The 20,145-nt window shown below is 40.8% G+C and overlaps 1 protein-coding gene across 2 annotated transcripts in view; it reads right to left on the bottom strand.

The window, feature by feature from the left end:
• Positions 1-20,145, bottom strand: part of LOC126281880 (cardioacceleratory peptide receptor-like) — a 1,969,042-nt gene that overhangs the window by 324,729 nt on the left and 1,624,168 nt on the right. The window contains exon 1 of one of the 2 annotated variants that reach the window (XM_049981192.1): positions 8,751-8,883. In XM_049981192.1, coding sequence (XP_049837149.1) covers positions 8,751-8,784 — 34 coding nt within the window. In that variant the 5' untranslated portion in view covers positions 8,785-8,883. Of the gene's footprint in view, positions 1-8,750; positions 8,887-20,145 lie in introns of those variants that run through there. The other variant, XM_049981193.1, reaches the window with a different exon arrangement.

The raw sequence follows: 20,145 nt of genomic DNA on the forward strand, positions 1-20,145 counted from the left end.
ATCTGTGGGATTGTATGCAGAACTCCAATGGTATGGTGACAATGAATCATCAACATCTGCGCAGCTGGAATGTGTGGGCCGGGATAATTAGCGACTGTATTTTGGAACCAGTCTATCTTTCACGTTGCCTAACAGGTCGGAACTGTCAGCGTTTCTTGCGGGTGACATTGAATCCCCTGCTGGAATATGTGTCACTGATAATTCGAAGGATTATGTGGCTGCTACATGACGGTGCACCAGACCACTTCGGACGCATCTCACTCGTGTCTTCCCTGGTCGGTTGACCGGTCGAGGGGGTCCAGCTGCATAGCATGCTCGTTCACTGAATCTAACCTCGTGCGATATCTGGTCATGGGGACATCTCAAACGTATCGTGTATGCAGAGCCCATTCCAGATGTGGAGACTCTGGAGCATCGTATTCACGTTGTCTTTGACACTGTTCGATTGCAGCCTGGCACGTACACGCATGCGTTGAGGCACATGGATACCCTTTTCAGTACATGTTGTGACTATGGCTGCATGGTACAGTTCGTATTAGACTGCAGTCTCTGTAACAATGAAGTATGATCGAATAAGTTGTCTCTATCATGCAAACCATGCTTTTCCGTACGTACGTTCATTACACCTGTTTTTTTACTTTTTATTTTATTTTATTTTTTTATTTTTTTTGTTCTGTATGCTCTCGTAGATGAATGCCTAAAGTTCGTACACGGTGAAAAAATCATCCTGTATGTATGTCAGCAGTATTCGCACTAGTCTGATGGGGCCTGCACGAAATCCTCTCTTGCGTTAATCTCTTCATCTCAGAGTAGCACGTCCACCATACGACCTCAGTTCTTTGTTGGATGTGTTCCAGTTTCTATCTTTCTCTACAGATTTCATCCACTACAGCTTCATCTAGTACGAGGGTAATCCCAAAAGAAAGGTCTCCTATTTTTTTTAATAAGTAAATAGACCTCTTTATTTCTACAGTGGTTTACATCAGTTTACAGCTTGAACATTTAGCTATTTTTTGACGTAATCACCACTTTTGTCGATGCAATTTTGTAGACGCTGTGGCAGTTTTTATATGCCCATGTCATACCAGCTCGCCGCCATGCTGTTCAGAAAGTTATGAACCTCTTCTTTCACCTCGTCGTAGGAACTGAATCGCTTTCCGGCCAAATGTTCGTTTAACCTAGAGAACGGGTGATAATCAGTCGGGGCCAAGTCAGGACTATAGGGTGGATGGGTGGTTATGTTACGCTGAAACTGTTGCACGAGGTCAACAGTTTGCCGAGCGAGGTGTTGGCGAGCGTTGTCATCGAGAATGTGTACGGCCTTGCTCAACATTCCTCCTCTCCGATTCTGAATTGCCCGTTTGAGTTTCTTCAGAGTCTCAGAGTACCTGTCAGCGTTACTTGAGGTCTCAGCGATTCAGCTCCGACGACGAGGTGAAAGAAGAGGTTCTTAACTTTCTGGACAGCATGGCGGCGAGCTGGTATGACACGGGCCACAGTGTCTACAAAAATGCATCGACAGAAATTGTGATTGTCGAAAAATAGCTACATCTTCAAGCTGTGAACTGATGTAAACCATTGTAGAAATAAACAGGTCTATGTACTTATAAAAAAATAGGAGACCTTACTTTTGGGATTACCCTCGTAGCAAGAAAGTTATTCGCTAATTTATTTACACATATCCCAGCAACGTGTCCCTTCGTCTCGTCAGCGTTTCCCACAGTGAAATGTCTTCGTCGAATCTGCGGAGCAACTCCTTTTCCTTATCTATTATTTCACCTAAATTTCAACACCATTTCGTAGCACCGCATCGCAAGTTCTTCGAGTCTCTCCTTTCCCGATTTTCCCACAGCCGATGAATCACTGCCATACCGTGTAGTACTCCAGTCGTACATTCTCAGAAATTTGTTTCTCATACTAGCAGATTCTCTGGGTTTAGAATACCCTTTTTACCTACTCTGGTCTGTGTTTCAAGTCCTCTTTGCTATGCTCATCACTTGTTACAGGGTGTCCAGAAAAGGACTCCCTGATTTCAAAATTAAATATCTCGAAAACAAAGATCGATAGAGCAATGCAGCAAACGGTATGTTTATTGTGAAAGCTGTAAGAAGTTTATACAGCAGTTTGAAATAATAGTTACAAAAGCTGCTAACAGATGGTGCTGTACGCTGTACAGCTCATATCGGCATACATAAAAATAGTCGTATGAAAACAATCTTTGCAAACAATCACATCACAATGTTTTCAAAATGTTCACCATTGGCTCTACAGAGGTGGCGTAAACAAAGAATGAAATTCGCCATCACATTTCGTAGTGTCTCAGCCGAAATGGATGCACACGCCACAGAGATCGCTGATTCAAGCTCGTCCAGCGTGGCGGAATGCTTCGGGTAGACCATGTCTTTCACAGTGCCCCACAAAAAAAAGTCACAGGGAGTCAAATCCGGCGAATATGGAGGCCAATCCATGCCTGCACCAGTAAATTTGGGATATTCCAAAGCAATGACTCGATTTCCGAAGTATTCCTCAAGAAAGCGAAAGACTTGTTCGGTCCGATGTGGTCGGGCTCCATCTTGCATAAACCATTCAGTACCTGGTCGATCCTCTAACGCTTGCTCTGTGGCAACAAATTGTTCCAAAATTACAACGTAAGGTGCACCAGTGACCGTTTCTCGAATGAAAAATGGGCCAATAATGCCTCTGCTGCACACTTCAGCCCACACAGTAACTTTAGGAGAATACAGGGGTTTCGCTTCACACCAATATGGCTTTTCGGAACCCCAAAATCGCCAGTTCTGCTTATTCACGTATCCATTCAGGTGGAAGTGTGCTTCATCTGTAAACCAAATGCAGCCAACATCAAATCCTTCACTATCAATCATTGTCAGCATCTGATAAGCAAAGGCAACCCTTTGTTGCACAGCTCGTACGGGTATGGCATGATGCGTTTGAATTTTGAATGGAAACTTGTGTAGGCTCTTTCTCAGTATTTTCTGCGTGCTGGAACGCTTAAAACAAGTCTCAGATGCAATTCTACGGACGGATGACATTGGATTTCGCTGAATAATTCCAGAAACTGTGGCGATATTTTCAGGCGTAACTGCGGTTTGCTTGCGGCCAACATGCCCCACTAGATCATCAGTTACGCTGCCTGTTCGTTTAAATTTTGCGAAGAGCGTACGAATGGTTTTCGCATCGGTTCCTTTTGGAACATCAAATCGTGCATGAAAACTTCACCTTGTTGCCGTAGGACTCTATTCTAACCTGTGGTACTCTAGCACCAGGAAAACTTGTTGTTCAATGGGGTACATGGTTTTAATCTCTTCCTTCGGTACGCTAACCTCCTTTCACGTTTCAATAGTGGAACTGATCGCTCTGGGCTTCGGATCACTATTTATACTAGGCATTACGTATGGCGATTACTGCGCCATCTGTTAGCAGCTTTTGTAACTATTATTTCAAACTGCTGTATAAACTTCTTACAGCTTTCACAATAAACATACCGTTTGCTGCATTGCTCTATCGATTTTGTTTTCGAGATATTTAATTTTGAAATCAGGGAGTCCTTTTCTGGGCACCCTGTATTTTGGTTCTAGGCGTTTCAGTCCGGAACCGTGCGACTGCTATGGTCGCAGGTTCGAATTCTGCCTGGGGCATGGATGTGTGTGATGTCCTTAGGTTGGTTAGGTTTAAGTAGTTAGGTTTAAGTAGTTCTAAGTTCTAGGGGACTTATGACCTCAGATGTTAAGTCCCAGAGTGCTCAGAGACATTTCAACTTTTTAACGTATTATTTTACTTACAAGGTATCGCAATTCCTTTACTTCATCTACTTTATGGTCACCTATTTTGATGTAAAGTTTATCGTTAATTTCAATACATTCGTCTTTATTCGGTTTACTCTTAGCTCATGTTCCTTACTTGTTACACTGTTAATTCCATCCATCAGATCCTGTAATTCTTCTTCGCCTTCGGTGAGGACTCATCATTGACACACTTTTACCCTGAACTTTAACCTCACTCCAGAACCTTTCTCTTATATTTACCTTGCTTCTTCGATATATAAATTGAACAGTAGCAGAGGAAGAGTACAGCTATATCTTTGTTGTTGTGGTGGTGTTCAGTCTCAAGATTGGTTTGATACAACTCTCCACGCTACTCTTACCTCTGGAATCCTCTTCATCTCTGAGTAACTACTGCCATTTACATCCTTCTCATTCTGCTTACAGTATTCATCTCTACGATTTTTAGCCCACCCCTCTCAACGCTTAAACTCCAGTATTAAATTGGTGATCTCCTGATGCATCAGAAGGTGTCCTACCAACCAAAACCTTCTTCTACTCAGGTTGCACCTCAAGTCGTTTTACACCCATTAAATCCCCTGCATTTCGTTCTTGGTTTTCCATTCTTATCGTGCTCTCTTGGTTCTTGTACATAGGGAATATAACCTGTCTCTCCCTATAGCGTTCTTCTCAGAACTATGAACAGTTTACATCATTTTAGACTTTCGAACGCCTTTCTCACAAACGTATCTCAATTTCTCTTAAGCCTTTCTTATTGAAAAAAGCGCAGTATGAGCAGTGCCACTTTGCGAAAACCACCATGATAGTCGTTTAACAGATCATCAGTTTCTTTTCGATTCTTTTGTATATTATTCTTGTCACTAAGTTGGATCTATGAGGCATAAGCTGTTAACCTGCTTGCGCGATAGTTCTTCCACATATCTGCACTTGCTGCCTTCGGGATAGAGTGGATGACATGTTTAAGGAAGTCTAATGGCATTTCTCCAATTTCACAAATTCTACGCACGAAAGTTCAATTACTGTTTCTTTTACACTTCCCTCAGTGATTTTAGAAATTGCAAAGAAATTTTGTCCATCTTTTCTGCCTTATTTGATAGCAAGTTATTCGAGGCTCTCTTAAACTCTGACTCATATAGGATTCCCTATGTCTTTCACACTGACTCCTGTCTCTTCTATAATGGCACCTCTTAGGGGCCTTTGGTGTACTCTTTCCATTTATCCACTTTGTTACGGCTTAAAGTGAAGCGCCGGCGCGCCAGTCGGGAACGATAGAGAAGAGGTGGCTGTGAGAAGACGTCAGCCAATTACGCGATGACCGACCCCTCTCCAGGACAACAACGCGACAGCAGTAGACCATATGCGAAGAGGACATACGTGTTGCGCCCGGCTGGCCGCGACCCACTTCCATAGTACCTTAAAGATTAGGCAATTGTATAGCAGTGACTTAGGATTGCCTTTACTGAAGAAAATTGCTAATTTTCCGTATCACCCTTTGCTTGCGAGACATCTATAATTCTCAAAGTTAAGTATTGTCTCTTTTCATTTAGTAGTAAAACTCGCTAATACGATTTGTTTGAATTGTCTGTCTATCGAACTGAGACATAGGATTCTTAGTCTCCTCATATTTGACGACGTAAAACGTTCCTTGCGTTTAACAGTGGAATTTCTGTTTTACTTTTAATGTTGACGGCCATATTCTTAATTTCAGGGACGGCTGTTTTGACTTTTCTACTTGCTGAATCACTCCTACGGACTACCATTTCTTTTTCGATTTCGTCACTTTTTTCCTGTATTCCTATATTTCAGTGAATGGTTTTGTACTTCCTTCTTTATCTGATCAGTTGCAGTATTTATTTTCTCATCCAAAGCTTCTTTTCAAGCACATCACTTCTGTTATTCGGGCAGGTGGAAACTGCCTGGTGTACTGTTTTTAGGCCGTTTCGATCATTCAGATACGTGAATACCAGACGAGTACCCACGTCCCGTACCAATTACACGACGAGCAATCATTTAGGAGATGTTTGCACACTTTCACATGGTCAAACATGATACATGGGTAACAGAGAGCTGGGGTACAAAACTTATTTCCCACAGGGCAAAGGAGTGGCGTCAGAAGAGCATCTGGCAACCCTTTAACATTATCAATACCACATCTGGCATTAACCATCCCGATCAGGTGCAGGTACAGGGTAAGTACCAAAGACAAAGAAAATACAAGGCCTATTCGCAATTATCTTAAAAGTTCCTACGTTTCTTTCTGCCCCTTCTGTAATTTCCCTTCTTTAAGGTGTCCTTTCCTCTTCAACGCAACTGCCTACTGCGGAATTTATTGTTTCAGAATCTGCAGCCGTAGAGAACGTCAAACACAACTCACCACTCCACAATACTTGGTTATTCTACTTCTCTGCGCAATGATTCTTGAGGTCTCTTAAACCTCAGACTACTCATCATTAATGAAATGGGATCCGTGTCAGTACCTGCCTCAAGGTGGTCTATATGTGATATTGAAACCTCTGCCTGACCGTGAAGTAGTCCATCTTGAATCTTCTCGTGTCTCTGGAGATTTTTCTGGTATACCTCATCTTCTTGTGATTTTTTACCAATGTATTGGCTATTACTAGCTGATATTTATTGTAGAACTCAGTTATTTTTTTTCCCCTGTTCCTACTATCAGGCCCATAGTCTCCCGCATCTATCTTCTGTTCCTTCCGCTACAACTGTGTTCCAATCTGCCATAATTAATAGATTATCGTCTACGGTAGATACTTAATTTCCCGTTGAACATCGTTGTATACTTTTCCTAATGCTTCACCATCTATTTGTGATCTCTGCATATATACCCCACTACTGCTGTTTGCGTAGGCTCCTCTCGGTTGGGAAGAGAACAACCTATTATTAAACTGTTCACAGTTAGTTTCTTGTTCACGAATAATGTTCGCTATTTACCGTAATGATGTAGAACGAGTCATTTTATACTCAAATTTCACATTATTGCGTATATATGGCTACATGCTGGCTATTTCCAATTGCGAACTCAGTTCCCCTCTCCAAATCCTGTACTGATCCCAACTGTTTCTAGGCTGAGTCTTTGCAGTTTCCTTTTCAGATTTCCTAGCTTACCTAGTACATTAAAACTTGTGATATACCACGCTCAGCACTTAGAATATTGTTCTTTCTTTGATTATTCCAACATTTTTTTCATAGTTACCTCTCTCTTGGCAGTGATCTCTCAGGTATCCGATTGGGGAACTAGTACAAAATCTAAGGACAATTGAGAGGTGATCATAACACTTTTTCCAGCTATAGTGCACATGTCATGTGGTTATACATTATGTATCTTTAACACATTGGTTCCCATTACCTTCTACATCCTGATGCAGTTAATCTTTGCTGGTTCTTCAACCATTTAACGGCAGTATGCCAGCCCTACAGCAAGAGGTTTCCCTATTCTCTGTCTGCTCCTCCGCCCTGTTTTACCAGGCTGTTGGCAGAGCGAGGGTGATTTTGATGCCAGTAGTCTTCTGTCTTGTAGCAGTAGAACATCTTGATTACGGTAGCTTGTCTATAATGCCTTTCATTACTAGTCAAAAGACATTACCCTTGGCCATTGATGCCTTCCAGCAAAGTTCTAGCTGAAAGAAGCTGCAACGGTAGAATGACAATCTGTTGGATGAAAAACTGTTCAACAATTTAGTTGTTAGTAAGAAAATCGCAGAAGTGGAGACAAAGAAGAAAGATATTAGCCAAATTGTATTATTACACGAAAGGCATTGGGGATGGAGTAAGGCATAGTGGACAGAAGAGCATAGTGGGACAGAGACAAAACATGAGTGAGGGAAGAAATATGCTGAAAGGCTGCAGCCGATAAAATCCGTGGGAAGAGAGAAGCAAGAAAAGAAAATTCATGTGAGACGTGTGTAAATATAGCAGAGAGAGGCCGCAACAGAAATAATCTATGCTGACGCTTTAAGCAGATTAACTCGTAACTCACGTGATGACTTTTCTGTAACATATACTGTGAGGTGAGGTATCTGAGACTCCTATGTTTAAACTGATTTTTAGGGGATAAAACACTTGAAAATATCCATTTACGTTGTATAACAGTAATTTTTACAAATAAATGAGTGTTGTTTAAATCATCGTTGTTGATTTGATTGCACTAAGTAACATTTCCAGTATTTCACTTTTCATCACACAAAAATTACGTTTTTTTTTAAATAGCACACATAAATAAACTGACAAACTGTTAGATAATTAAATTTTGTACTCTGAAAATTGTAGAATCTCTACAGCATGTAAATGTTAACATAAAGCAAAGTTCAAGAATTTGAGCTTGCACATAAAAATTGCACTCGATAGGACAAAAAGAAAATCTGCAAAGCTGACATTCACTGCTCGGATCAACATTTCCCTTTAGCACCACTCAGAAAAAATTTGATTAACTAACACTTTATGTATTTTATTGGAGGAACATGGAAGTGTCGAGCACCAATGTCCTGAATTTCTTCCCCTGAATGATACACTTGTTCGTCAGCAAAATTCTAATTACTGTCCACTGCAAACTCGTCGTCTTTTTCGTCTGTTTTTTGATCTGCGTCACTGACAGCTTCCTCTCTTTATCAACTAACCACTTTCTCACACCTAGTAGAGTTAAAAGAGAGACATTCCTGTGAACACATTTTGTGCTATACTAAGAAAATCGGTACGTAATTCACGAGGTGCGATATAGGAGACCCCAACACGTGCCAGTAAAAGATATAGAAGGCGATAATGCAACCTAAAAAAACATAATAGATTAGGCGATTTATGGAGCGTAGGTGGAGTTCTGAAGAACTCTGTCAGAATTTACTTTGGAGAGCGAGTGCGAAAATTCTCGCGCGGTCTGCGAGACCGCACCTAGTCAGTTAAGGATTCGATGTGATAAATACAATGTTCTCTTGTGAAACTTACCTGCTAAAGCCAGTTGCATGATAAAGAAGTTCATGCGGGATTTCCGGTTCTTGTTGAGGTAGAGCGCTATGAGCACGGCCGAATTGCCGAGCACGATCAGAGCGAAAAGGATCCACAGCACCGTCAGCTGCTCCGTCTGCAACACACAGTGACGTCGTATGTCGTTACCATCCACTGTGCGGTATCAAATTACAAAGTTGTCAATGGTAATTAACTGGCTTAGAGTACTTATAACAATCACGTTTATGACTGGATATGGCCCTTATCCTACGCACTTGCAGTCCACGCTGCTTCAAGAAATCAAACGTTTCACATGCGAGGAAATCGGTTTCCCAGAACAATTCCCATTGAAATGCTCTGGATACAGACACTTACGCTGTGACATAGAATACATAACGAAATGAACAATATATGATGCACTGAGGAACCCAGATACATGGACACAGCTGAACACAATCGCCAACAACATCTCCTAACAGAACATAGCTCATACAAACAGACTCACCAATATAAGAGGCGCAGAAGGCGAAGACAGGCCGACATAGATAGCCTTTGTACCTCCTGTACTGACCATGCTACGAGTGACAGTGACAACACTAACATAACATAGACACACAATATACACATAACACAAAACATGTAAAACATGCACAACTACCTGCGTTAAAATTAATCTAAGATAGCGATTTATATCTTATTATGAATGAATCTAAATGGAATTAGGAATAATTAGAATAGTCCGTGCATAGATATTCTTCTAGAATCCCCATTAAACCTGTGCCCAACATTGTTAAGTAGCTACGTAAATGAATGCATCACTGTAAATGTTATATTTTGAATTTAATATACATTTTATATTGAATAAGCAAGCAAACGCGAACAGTGCACGAGTAAATACACAACAAGTGAGATAATGCATATTACGCAATTATATAAAATTATGAGTCCACTATGCCATTCTACAAAAATATTTTTACTAGATTAATAATAGGTTAGTGGTGGCTGGTTACTCCTGCTACAGTTATGTAGGAACAGTATATAAATTAATTAGATTATATTGAGGAAGGATATTGTTCCAAAGCAATGCACAATTTGTTTACTAAATAACCGAGCTGTAGTTGTTGTACAACGTAGCAATCGTCAACTCACACAGCAGTCTAACAAACAACAACAACGTAGATTAGATCCACATGGACTGACCCAATCGGGTTTTCTCGAAGAGGGATGTTCATGTGGATAGTTACTAAAATGGATAGCACCACATGTGGACGATGGACTTTAAGTTCAATACCAAGTCCCCTTCCCCAGGTGGTGCTATTGAAGGAATATCTGCATCTATTATTTCCTGTCATATTTTATTCTGTTCTTAAGTTATACCATAACTTCATAATTTCCTACTTCCAAATACCTGTATTCTTTAAAACGTGTTTTTGCTGTAAGGCAGTAAAATATAACACAAAAGGGCAGACAAAAGAAGTCCACGCAGCCTCGCCTCTGTGGTGCTGCACGGGCAACATTGCCCGTGGCCTCAACTGTGTAGCACTGTTTTTCTGCGCGATGGAGGCCATGGGTACTGGCTAAGAGTTCCCTGTGGAGCACTCTGGCCTGCATAAGTAATAAGATGGCAGACTCTAGTAGTAATAAGGCAGCTTGAAAAAAAAATCACTTTCTAAAAATCGTTTAAAATGGTTCACATGAGGAAACGACAGAATATATTAAAAATGTAATTCCAGAAAACCTCAAGGAACTGGAAGCAGCTCCAGCACCATTCACTGAAATTTAAAGAATTATGAACATTCTAAAAAACATAAGCACATATATTGTTGTTAAATTTCAAACAGAATTCTGAACATTTACCCTGACTTAATAAGTATTTCCTGAGCGATACATATAATGCGTCACTAGCACAGGGAATGTTTCTAGAAAGATTAAAATATGCAGTTGTTAAACCTCTTCAAAAGAAAGGTGACAAGAAGTACTTGAATAATTATCGATTAGTTTCCTAACTGAAGCATTTTTTCCGAATTCTTTGAAAAGGTTATATGGACCAGAGCAATCTAACATTTAATTACAGAGTCCTTAGCAGATCACAGTTTGAAGTCCAGAAGGGTTGCTCAACTGCGAAGGCTACCTATACAGTCACCCGCTGAACATTACAAGCCTTAAATAATAAAATATTGGCAATGGATATTTCTTGTGATCTTTTCAAGGCGTTTGATTGTGCCGCGCATGTTACATTCGAAGAAAACCGTACGTTGCGTGTAATTGATGGTTTTATACACCAATAGTTTGAATCATACGTAACAAACAACTGCTAATGTTACGAGAAAAAATTCAAATAATGTTGTAAAAGTAGAAAATTTCAGTGGCTGGGGAGAAATCACAAAGGGACTCTCATAGGATTCTATTCTGGGTCAATTCCTATTCCTCGTATATGTGAATAACCTTTTAGTTAATATTCAACATTCGGAATGGGGACCTTCTGAAAACGATACGACTAATATAATAAATCCAATTAGATAGAAAGCAACAAAAGAGATTGTTAATGATGTTTTCAAAGAATTATTAAGTGGTGCCCTAAACATGGACTTTTCCTTAATTTTGAAGTAACACATTATATTCAGTTCTGCTCAACAAGTAGAGTCATACCAACAATTGCTGTAGGACATTAAGAGAAGTCAGCAAGTAGGGTAGAGTGCTTCAAAGTTTTGCTTGTATATATTGAAGCAAACTTGAACTGGAAGACGCATATTTCTAATCTTCTCAAACAACTACTTGCAGCTGCTGTTGTTCTTCGTATAATTCCCAGTCTTGGAAACAAACGAATCAGCGTCTTATGTAATAGCTTTCTGGAGTAACTCATAAGTTAGAAAGAAACTATTGATTGCACAAAAGGTGAAGTAAGAAGAGATGTTCACTTATAGTCGTCATGTAGGCACGTTATCAAAGCGCAGGAATTTTAAGTGCACTATCAAAATTCGCTAGTGAGATTCATCATACTTTATCCATCGCAATTAGAGAAGAATAGTGACGTGCGTATCTACAACACCAGAGAAAAAGATACCTTTATTACCCATTATTTAAGCTAGCAGTGGCTCAGATATGCAGCATCAAACATTCTTGATCATTTGCCCAATAAAACAATGTGTCTAACAGGTAGAAAAGCAAGTTCTAAATCTAACCTAAAATCATTTTACATTCCTCAGACGAATTCTTATTTTACAACTTATGGCCTGTAATAGAAACTAAAACTATAAAAAAATTGAAATGAAGTATGTTTTAAGCGAATTTCCATGAGCAGGAGGAGATAAATAATGCGTTCATTAACGTTAACGCTAAATATATATACCTATCTTACAAACTGCCTCGTTCCAAATCGTTTCCATAATTCAACCGTTCAACTGGTTTATGAAACTTGCAACTAAGTAACTAAATAACTGGCTATCAGTAGACATGGAAGCAGATGCAGCAGACTATTCCGTAAATGATATACCAACATTAGCTCATTTATACTTTCCGGAACGTTCAGTAACAAAAACAATGTCATCGGTATTTGATAGATCACCTCATTAGTAGTGATGAAACTGTTACAAAATCTTGAGAAGATATCATTCAGGCATTTACATGGTGGACTTAAAATACTGGCAGTTGTCATTTTCTTTGCTGTTTAGGCGTACAAGCCTGCTCGTGTGCATCAGTCTCATCCTTGCACTTCATACATCGTTCGGTATTCAACAGGTTATTTTGGTAGTCACTCGTTCCTCATCAGAAAAACAAGACTGAGCTGTTTTTGCTCGTGTTCCCCTTTTTCAATTGCTACTGAGAATATGTTCAATTCTTGTCTTACGTCTTCTTCATGTGGATGATCCAGATGTTACGAACTTTGACATTTGTTGGGGGTTGTTGGGGGGGGGGGGGGGGGGTTGGGTTGTTTCTGAGGAAGGAGACCAGACAGCGAGGTCATCGGTCTCATCGGATTAGGGAAGTATGGGGATGGAAGTCGGCCGTGCCCTTTCATAGGAACCATCCCGGCATTTGCCTGGAGTGATTTAGGGAAATCACGGAAAACCTAAATCAGGATGGCCGGGCGCGGGATTGAACCGTCGTCCTCCCGAATGCGAGTCCATTGTCTAACCACTGCGCCACCTCACTCGGTTTTGACATTTGACAGAAACTTTGGTTGTGTGGTTTTAGCTCAGCTTGTGTAGTTATACTTCCCGATTCATTCTCCAGTGCTATATCTAAGAATTGGAACTGCAGTCTTATCTGCCAGAATTTTATCCGGATGTACGCGCGAGAGGCTTTTTCCAGTGTTTTTATTGTGCTGCACATTCGTTAGAAACTAGCTGCCTCGGTTACATTCAAATGTAATAAAGCCGCTGAAGAAGTAAAGGAATTAAAGGTAGAAATTTCTTCAAAACAGGTGTCATCTAAGCACATTTTTGAACTTGTGATTTGTTTTCCTTGAAGATCATTACAAAGATTTTTGTATCTGTGATGGAATAGCTGTTTTATTTGACTATGTTATGTATTACGAGGCCTCCTGACTGTACGTTTACTTCAGAGGATAGCGGTAATATCTTGCTCAGCTTATAAGAATAATATTTTAATAGGTTTATGCTGCTGCATCTGAACACCATCTGTTGATGTTGCTTCCAGTTATTTCATTATGTCGTCCAAGTAAAGAGTAAATAACTTTGAAAAGAGGTTGAAAAACTATCTATCATCCTGATTAGTGATACGTTGTGTAGTTCTATAGGCATTCAATGACTTCCACAAGATATTGTAAGGGATGCGCTACTGGATCATCCAATAACACAGGTAACACCTTAGCGCGACCAGAAGATGACAACAAGTCTCTTTGCCAAAAATTCGTGCAGCATCAAGGACATAATGAAGCTAAATACGCGGGAAGAGTTTAACATATTTTGTTGGTTAATCTTTCTGCATGAGTACGAAGATTCCGCAGGCGTAGTGAAGCCTTTCTAGGACAGCAAACCCTTAAGGCAAGGCTGGTCCTCCAAGCTGAGAGCTATGTGATAAGTCTGTAACCTATGCTTGTACGAATTTTTTTACTCGCTTCACGAGATTTCAATTTGGGGTCGCAGCCAACACTTACCGACTTTGAGAAGCAATTTGACTACATCCACAGAAAAAAGCTCTAGGCAGTATTGGAGGAAAGAGGTTTCCCCACACACCTGATAAAAGTATGTCAATGTTTGAACAAAAACTCCAAAATAAGAACTGATACTGGCAAAGAACTGACATCAGAGATGGAGACACACCAGGAAGTAAGGCAAGCAACTAGTATGTCACCAACGCTGTTCAACATCGAAATCGGTGACTTAGTCGGGGAACGGATGATGGAGAGAATGCCCGAAGGTAGAAAAACTAGGCCGGGGAAATTTCCAAGTATAATGATGCTTTTTCCCGATGATCAAAATACAGAAGACAAATTACAGATAACAGTATATAGATTAAACAGTATAAGCCTAAATTATAATCTACAGATACAAAAAACAAAAACAGTGGTCATTTAGAAAAGAAAGACGTTAATAAGAAAGTGAACACCTATCAATACAAATGTGGCACGATAAGAAGAACATTAAAGGGTTAATACTAGAAGGGAAACTGAAATCAAATTTATAAAGTCATGGCACTACTCACAGTACTTTCTGGAGCAGAAAGTTGGACATCAAGATCTAGGACAACTTGAAACATCAGAAATAAAGTTTCTTATATCAATGAGAGGCTGAAAATGAGAAGACAGAATAATAAATGAAGAAATAAGGAAAGAACTGGCGGTACAGCCACTGACTGAAAAAGTAATCCAACGAAAGCAGGATTGGAAAGAGAGCATATATTGCGCGTGTCACCTCAGAGAATCCCTCGACAAGCAACGGAGTACAATCCTATTGGAAGAAGAGTGCGGGAATGCCGAGGAAGAAATGGTGTGGCTGGAACAAGCCATAAGGCCTAGACTGGCAGAAGGTACAGGCACTACAGACACAAATGCAAAGAAGTGGGAAGTTTAAAATGACGATCGAGAGATTCCTTTACAGCAGAAAAGAAAAAGAAAATTAACTGCTTCTAGATTATTACAATACGAAAACGGAGAACTATTATTCGTTAGCAATGACGTTGAAAAGCTTATTTTGTCGATCCTTTTATAGTTGTGAATTTCGTACTTGGTTCGTTCAGAGATGTCTGTATTTGCTTGAATATTTCACGGCGGAACTAAGCTTTCCCAAAGATGGCCCTACTAATGGAATGCAAACAGCATTAGTTTGTGCGCTTCCCTGTGATAAACAGAAAAACTCTATTAATAATTTGGGTTTGAGTTGGACGGATATTACGTTACTAGAATTTTCAATTGTTTCTGATGGGCAGGAAACGGCCTCCTTCATCTATGAAATGTTATCGCTTCCACTAGATCCCCGAACGTGTATGTTGCAGCACTGACAGGTAAGCTGCTCTGGACTTAATCCACCAGTGTTACGAGACAGCCATTACGAAAGCCCTTATATCATCTGTGGTGACCTAATTTCTGGTTACATCTGACTGGATCACGGCAGACAGAGTACACATGTAGGTTAATGGTCAGATGTTGAAATAGACGAATAATCGAACGCCTCAGCGCGCTTGACCTAAATTTCTGCAGCGCTCACTTCATTCGGTTGCTTCCATGGACTAGCAGCGAAGGTGGAAGAATCAGTACTATTCCTGAGATTCCTATAAAACTAACATACTACGTTAATGTAAATACTTGTAAACCATTTAGAATCTGAGTCTGGAGAACGCTCTGTGTAAAACTTTTTTGTGATGGTCTTGATGTATGCCACAACTTGCATTGCACATATACTCCTCAAAATATTAGAGGCGTTAATGAATGGACGGTGCCGCACGGTAGCCGCGTAGTCTAGAGGGCCTTGTCACAGTCCGTGCGGCTCCCCCAGTCGGAGGTTCGAGTCCTCCCTCGGGCATGTGTGTGTGTGTTGTCCATAGCCTAAGTTAGTTTAAGTTAGATTAAGTAGGATCGATGACCTCAGCAGTTTGGCCCCAAACCTTTGGACGTCGTCACGCCAAAATTTCACGCCTAGCCCGCTTTCGCGGTGTAAATTTGCAGCTTATTAGTATCATTCAAGCAATATACACTGTCAAGTGACATAATTGTGACCATAGCCATGTGGCACCATGAAACGTGAAGAGAGAACGTTGGAAACAATGCAGGCGATGTCGTAATGCCGAAACGGAGCAATTACTCTGACGCCCAGAAGGACATAGTTGTTGGCTTTCTGGCCAAGGCTGGAAGTCAAACCTACTAAGTTGATAAACTGTTCACATATAGCTGTGATTCAAATAAACCGTGAATATCAAAATGGCGCTATCCAAAATAGGCGCCGAGGCAAGTGTGATACACAACGAACCATATATGATAGAGGTGAACGACGGCTGCGGAGATGTGATTGGGCGAATAGGCGTGCATCTCTCAGAAACTGACCACCTATGTGAAACATGGGGCTGCCAACAGTATTTCTTCAACGACCGTTCAGCGGAAGTTGCTGCAGATTCCTGGTTCATGCGTCTGGAGAACAAGGCTGCAATTTGTACCTCGTTACCGCAAATGGATGACCCAGAATGGTGACAGGTGGTCTTTCCAGATGATTCACGCTTAATGCTCCATCGGACAGATGGCCTTTGGCGCGCATTGAATGAAGCCTCTGAAAGCAAACACCCTGCAACAGCCCTCGGAAGCGTCAAGGTCGCAGGAGGGAGCGTTATGAGATGGAAAATGTTTTCGTGACATTCACTGCGTGATCTCGTCTTTCTGGAAGACACAATGGGTTATCACAAGTATGGGACTACATCTAGAGACGATGTCCATCCCTACATGGGATCTGTTTTTCCTCGGCATGGTGGCATTTATCAGCACGACAATGCAACATGCCACTAAGTTCGTAGTGTACTGGCCATCAAAGTCCCCGGACTTAGAGCCGATCGAGAATCTGTGGGACCACCTCGACCGGACCGTTTGCGTCATGGGCCCTTACCCGGAAAACAACGCAGCTAGCTAAAGCACTAGAGTCGACATGGCTCCATATGCCTGTCGCTACCTTTCAGAATCTCCTTGGCCCTCTTTCTGCACATCTCGCGGCAGTCTGCTTTACAAAAGGTGGTTATTCAGGCGTTTGACAGGTGGTTCATATGGCTCTGAGCGCTATGGCACTTAACATCTGAGGTTATCAGTCACCTAGAACTCAGAATTACTGAAACCTAACTAACCTAAGGACATTACACACATACAAACCCGAGGCAGGATTCGAGCCGGCGACCGTAGCGGTGCGCGGTTCCAGACTGAAGCGCCTAGAACCGCTCGGCCATAGCGGCCGGCGACAGGTGGTCACGTTAATGTTACTTGACTGCGTTCGTCTGACGGTAAGACTGTATTAAGTGGAATTCAAAGTGGATGTTAAATTGTATGTGTATTTCTAAGTCACCAAACTGCTGAGGTCATCGGTCCCTAGACTTACACACTACTTAAACTAACTTAAGGTAAGAACAACACAGACACACACACACACACACACACACACACACACACACACACACACACACACACACACACACACACACCGATTCCCGAGGGAAAACTCGAACCTCCGGTGTGAGTGGTTCAATGCGGAATTCAGTGCAAGTGACAGTTGACAACTCAGCATTAAATTTCCTTTGGATTTCTGCCTTTATGTACATAAATGCTCTGCAAAACACTGTGAAGTACATGGCGGGAAATAGTCAATACTAGACAACATTTTAGAGTTTCTTCCTGTTTCAGTTGTATCGATCGAGGTGGTGCTGTGGTTAGCACACTGGATTCGAATTCGGGAGGACGACAGTTGAAATCCGCCTCCACCCATCCATATTTAGTTTTACCGTAAAGTCCTTAAATCGTCCCAGACAAACGCAAGGATGGTTCCTTTGCAAGGATAGGGCCGATTTCTGTCCTCATCCTTGCAACATTCCGAGCTGCTGCTACGTCTGTAATGACCTCTATGTCAACGGGATGTCAAAACCTAATCTTCCTTTCCTTCGATCAAACCGCACATGGCTAGCTGGAAGAATTACTGCTAAAATGCAGTCGTGTACTCTGTAATTTGCCTCAAATTGTCTTTGCTGTCTCTACGGATGCATACGAAAGAGGTTGAACAACGTAACTTGACTATTCACTTGATAACAGTTGCAGAAACTTTGCAAGCACACATTCGAGGGATATTTGGCGTCAGTCTTCTGGGGTCTACCACTCCACTTTCTGTACCGTTTCCCCGACGCCCTCCATTGGATTAAGCAAACCTCCTGGCTTTCGTGCTGTCGTTCATTTAATACGTTCAATATGTCCAGTCAGTCATATATGGTAAGAGTTCTACACACTTGATGCATATTCTAAGATCGAACCCAGAAGTGATGTGTTAGCAGTCACCTTTGTAGAATGAAGTCTAACTCCTTTGGTCACGAATCAGCCCATGTGACCATTCCAGTACAGATCCACCTAAGACTATACATCCAGGCGTTAGTATGAGTTGACCCATTCAATTTCTGATTCATTGATGTTGTAGTCTGCTTTTTGTGAATTGCACAGTTTGATATTGAGGTGTGCTTGACGTGAAATAAAGAATTTTCATTACTGTACACTTAAAGCAACAAGCCAGATTTAACAGCATTTCGTATTATTACAAAGACCTGACTGGACATCTGTGCCGTTTTTTAGTTGAATAGTATTTCATTATATATATATATGCATGATCTGTAAAACGCCGGAGGTTCTTTTAGTATTGGCTGCCAGCTCGTTAATATTCAACAAGAAGAGCAACAGTTCCAATACCCCTCCTTGGGGCATTCCTGCAGTTTCTTCTAGTTCTGCTGGTGACACACCAACCGAGATAACATCTCTATACCAACCGACAGATTTTGAGTCTAGTCACAAATTTTGTACATTTTATCTTAGACAAAAATGTGGCAACCATTCCGTTTCTCTATCTGTGAAACTGTATGAAAAATTACTTAGAAAATCTACAAAAAATACAGAATTATACACACAGTTTTCAGAGGTAGGAGAAATACGATACATATAAGATAAGGTAAAAAAGAAGGAAGTCATAGATTTGACGTTCCATAGACGAAGAGGCCTTTACTGACCGAAATCTAACTGAGAACGGAGAAAGAAAGACACTGTAAGCGGCTATATCCTTTTGAACGGAAACATCTTGGTGTCTGTCTTTTGTGATTTAGTCAAACCACGGGAACCTGAAATTACAATGGTAAGACGCAGATCTGAATCGTGATCCTCACTGATGAGACCCCATTTCTGATGGAACTCTAATACAGTACCAAAAAAAAGTTGATAACGTAAACGGCAGCAAAATATTGAAATTTTTGAGAAGGTTATACTGACAGACAAACTGTCCTTACAGGTATCCAGAAACATCACTGATAAGAGGGCACCAAAATCAAATTAAGGAGAAAAGTGGAAAAATGAGATCCTAATTTTAACAAGACATGTTGCTTCACCTGTTTCACCTGAACACGATTAAAATAGGAAACGCCTTACAATTACGAACATATATGAATCTATGGCCTTAAAGTACAATCTTTGTAATTCCTTAAAGTAATTGTAATATTGTCGTTATTAACATCACAGTCTCTCTTACTGTAATACATGTAATACATTTCGCGACCAATACCACAGATTCATCAATAACGTATAGTTGTCTCCTTTGCAAGTTTATAAACAGTGATTAATGAGATCTAAGTAGCCATTTCAATGGATGTAACTGAACACACCATAAGAACATAGCGAAAAAGTGAATTGCAGATCAACAAGCGACTTAAATATTCTCTCATGTAAGGCAATCTTTTTTTCTTATTTCTCCCGAGGATGGTCCTAGCACAAACGAAGGCTATAATGAACATTTCAGACTTTGATGTTAAATTGTAACTACCAGTTTTCGATTTTTTATTTTTATATGTCGCGTATTAGTTACCGTAGGCTCACTGCAAGGATGCAGTTCTGTATCTAACGTAACTTGCCAGCATCTTAGATAACTTTGCGATGGTCTCTTAGGTATGTAGAAAGTCACTATTGAATTTCGGTTGAGCAAACCAATTAGGTCGCTTCCCACCTCGCTGGGAATCCTAGGACACTCTTGTCCTCCGCAGTGCTGAGAATTGATGTGTGTACTGTCGGATGCCGCAAAATGCTAGTTTCTGGATGGCGTGCTGGCGAGGTACAGCTTGGCAGTTTGCAGGAAAGGCACTCGTGAATTACGATGTTGTTAATAATTCACAACGTGCATGTGATTCATGCCTAACTTTTTTGTTTATGCGCGTTGTTTAATTGCTG

The sequence above is a fragment of the Schistocerca gregaria genome, chromosome 7 (genome assembly GCF_023897955.1).
Source record: "Schistocerca gregaria isolate iqSchGreg1 chromosome 7, iqSchGreg1.2, whole genome shotgun sequence".
NCBI classification, from domain to species: domain Eukaryota; kingdom Metazoa; phylum Arthropoda; class Insecta; order Orthoptera; family Acrididae; genus Schistocerca; species Schistocerca gregaria.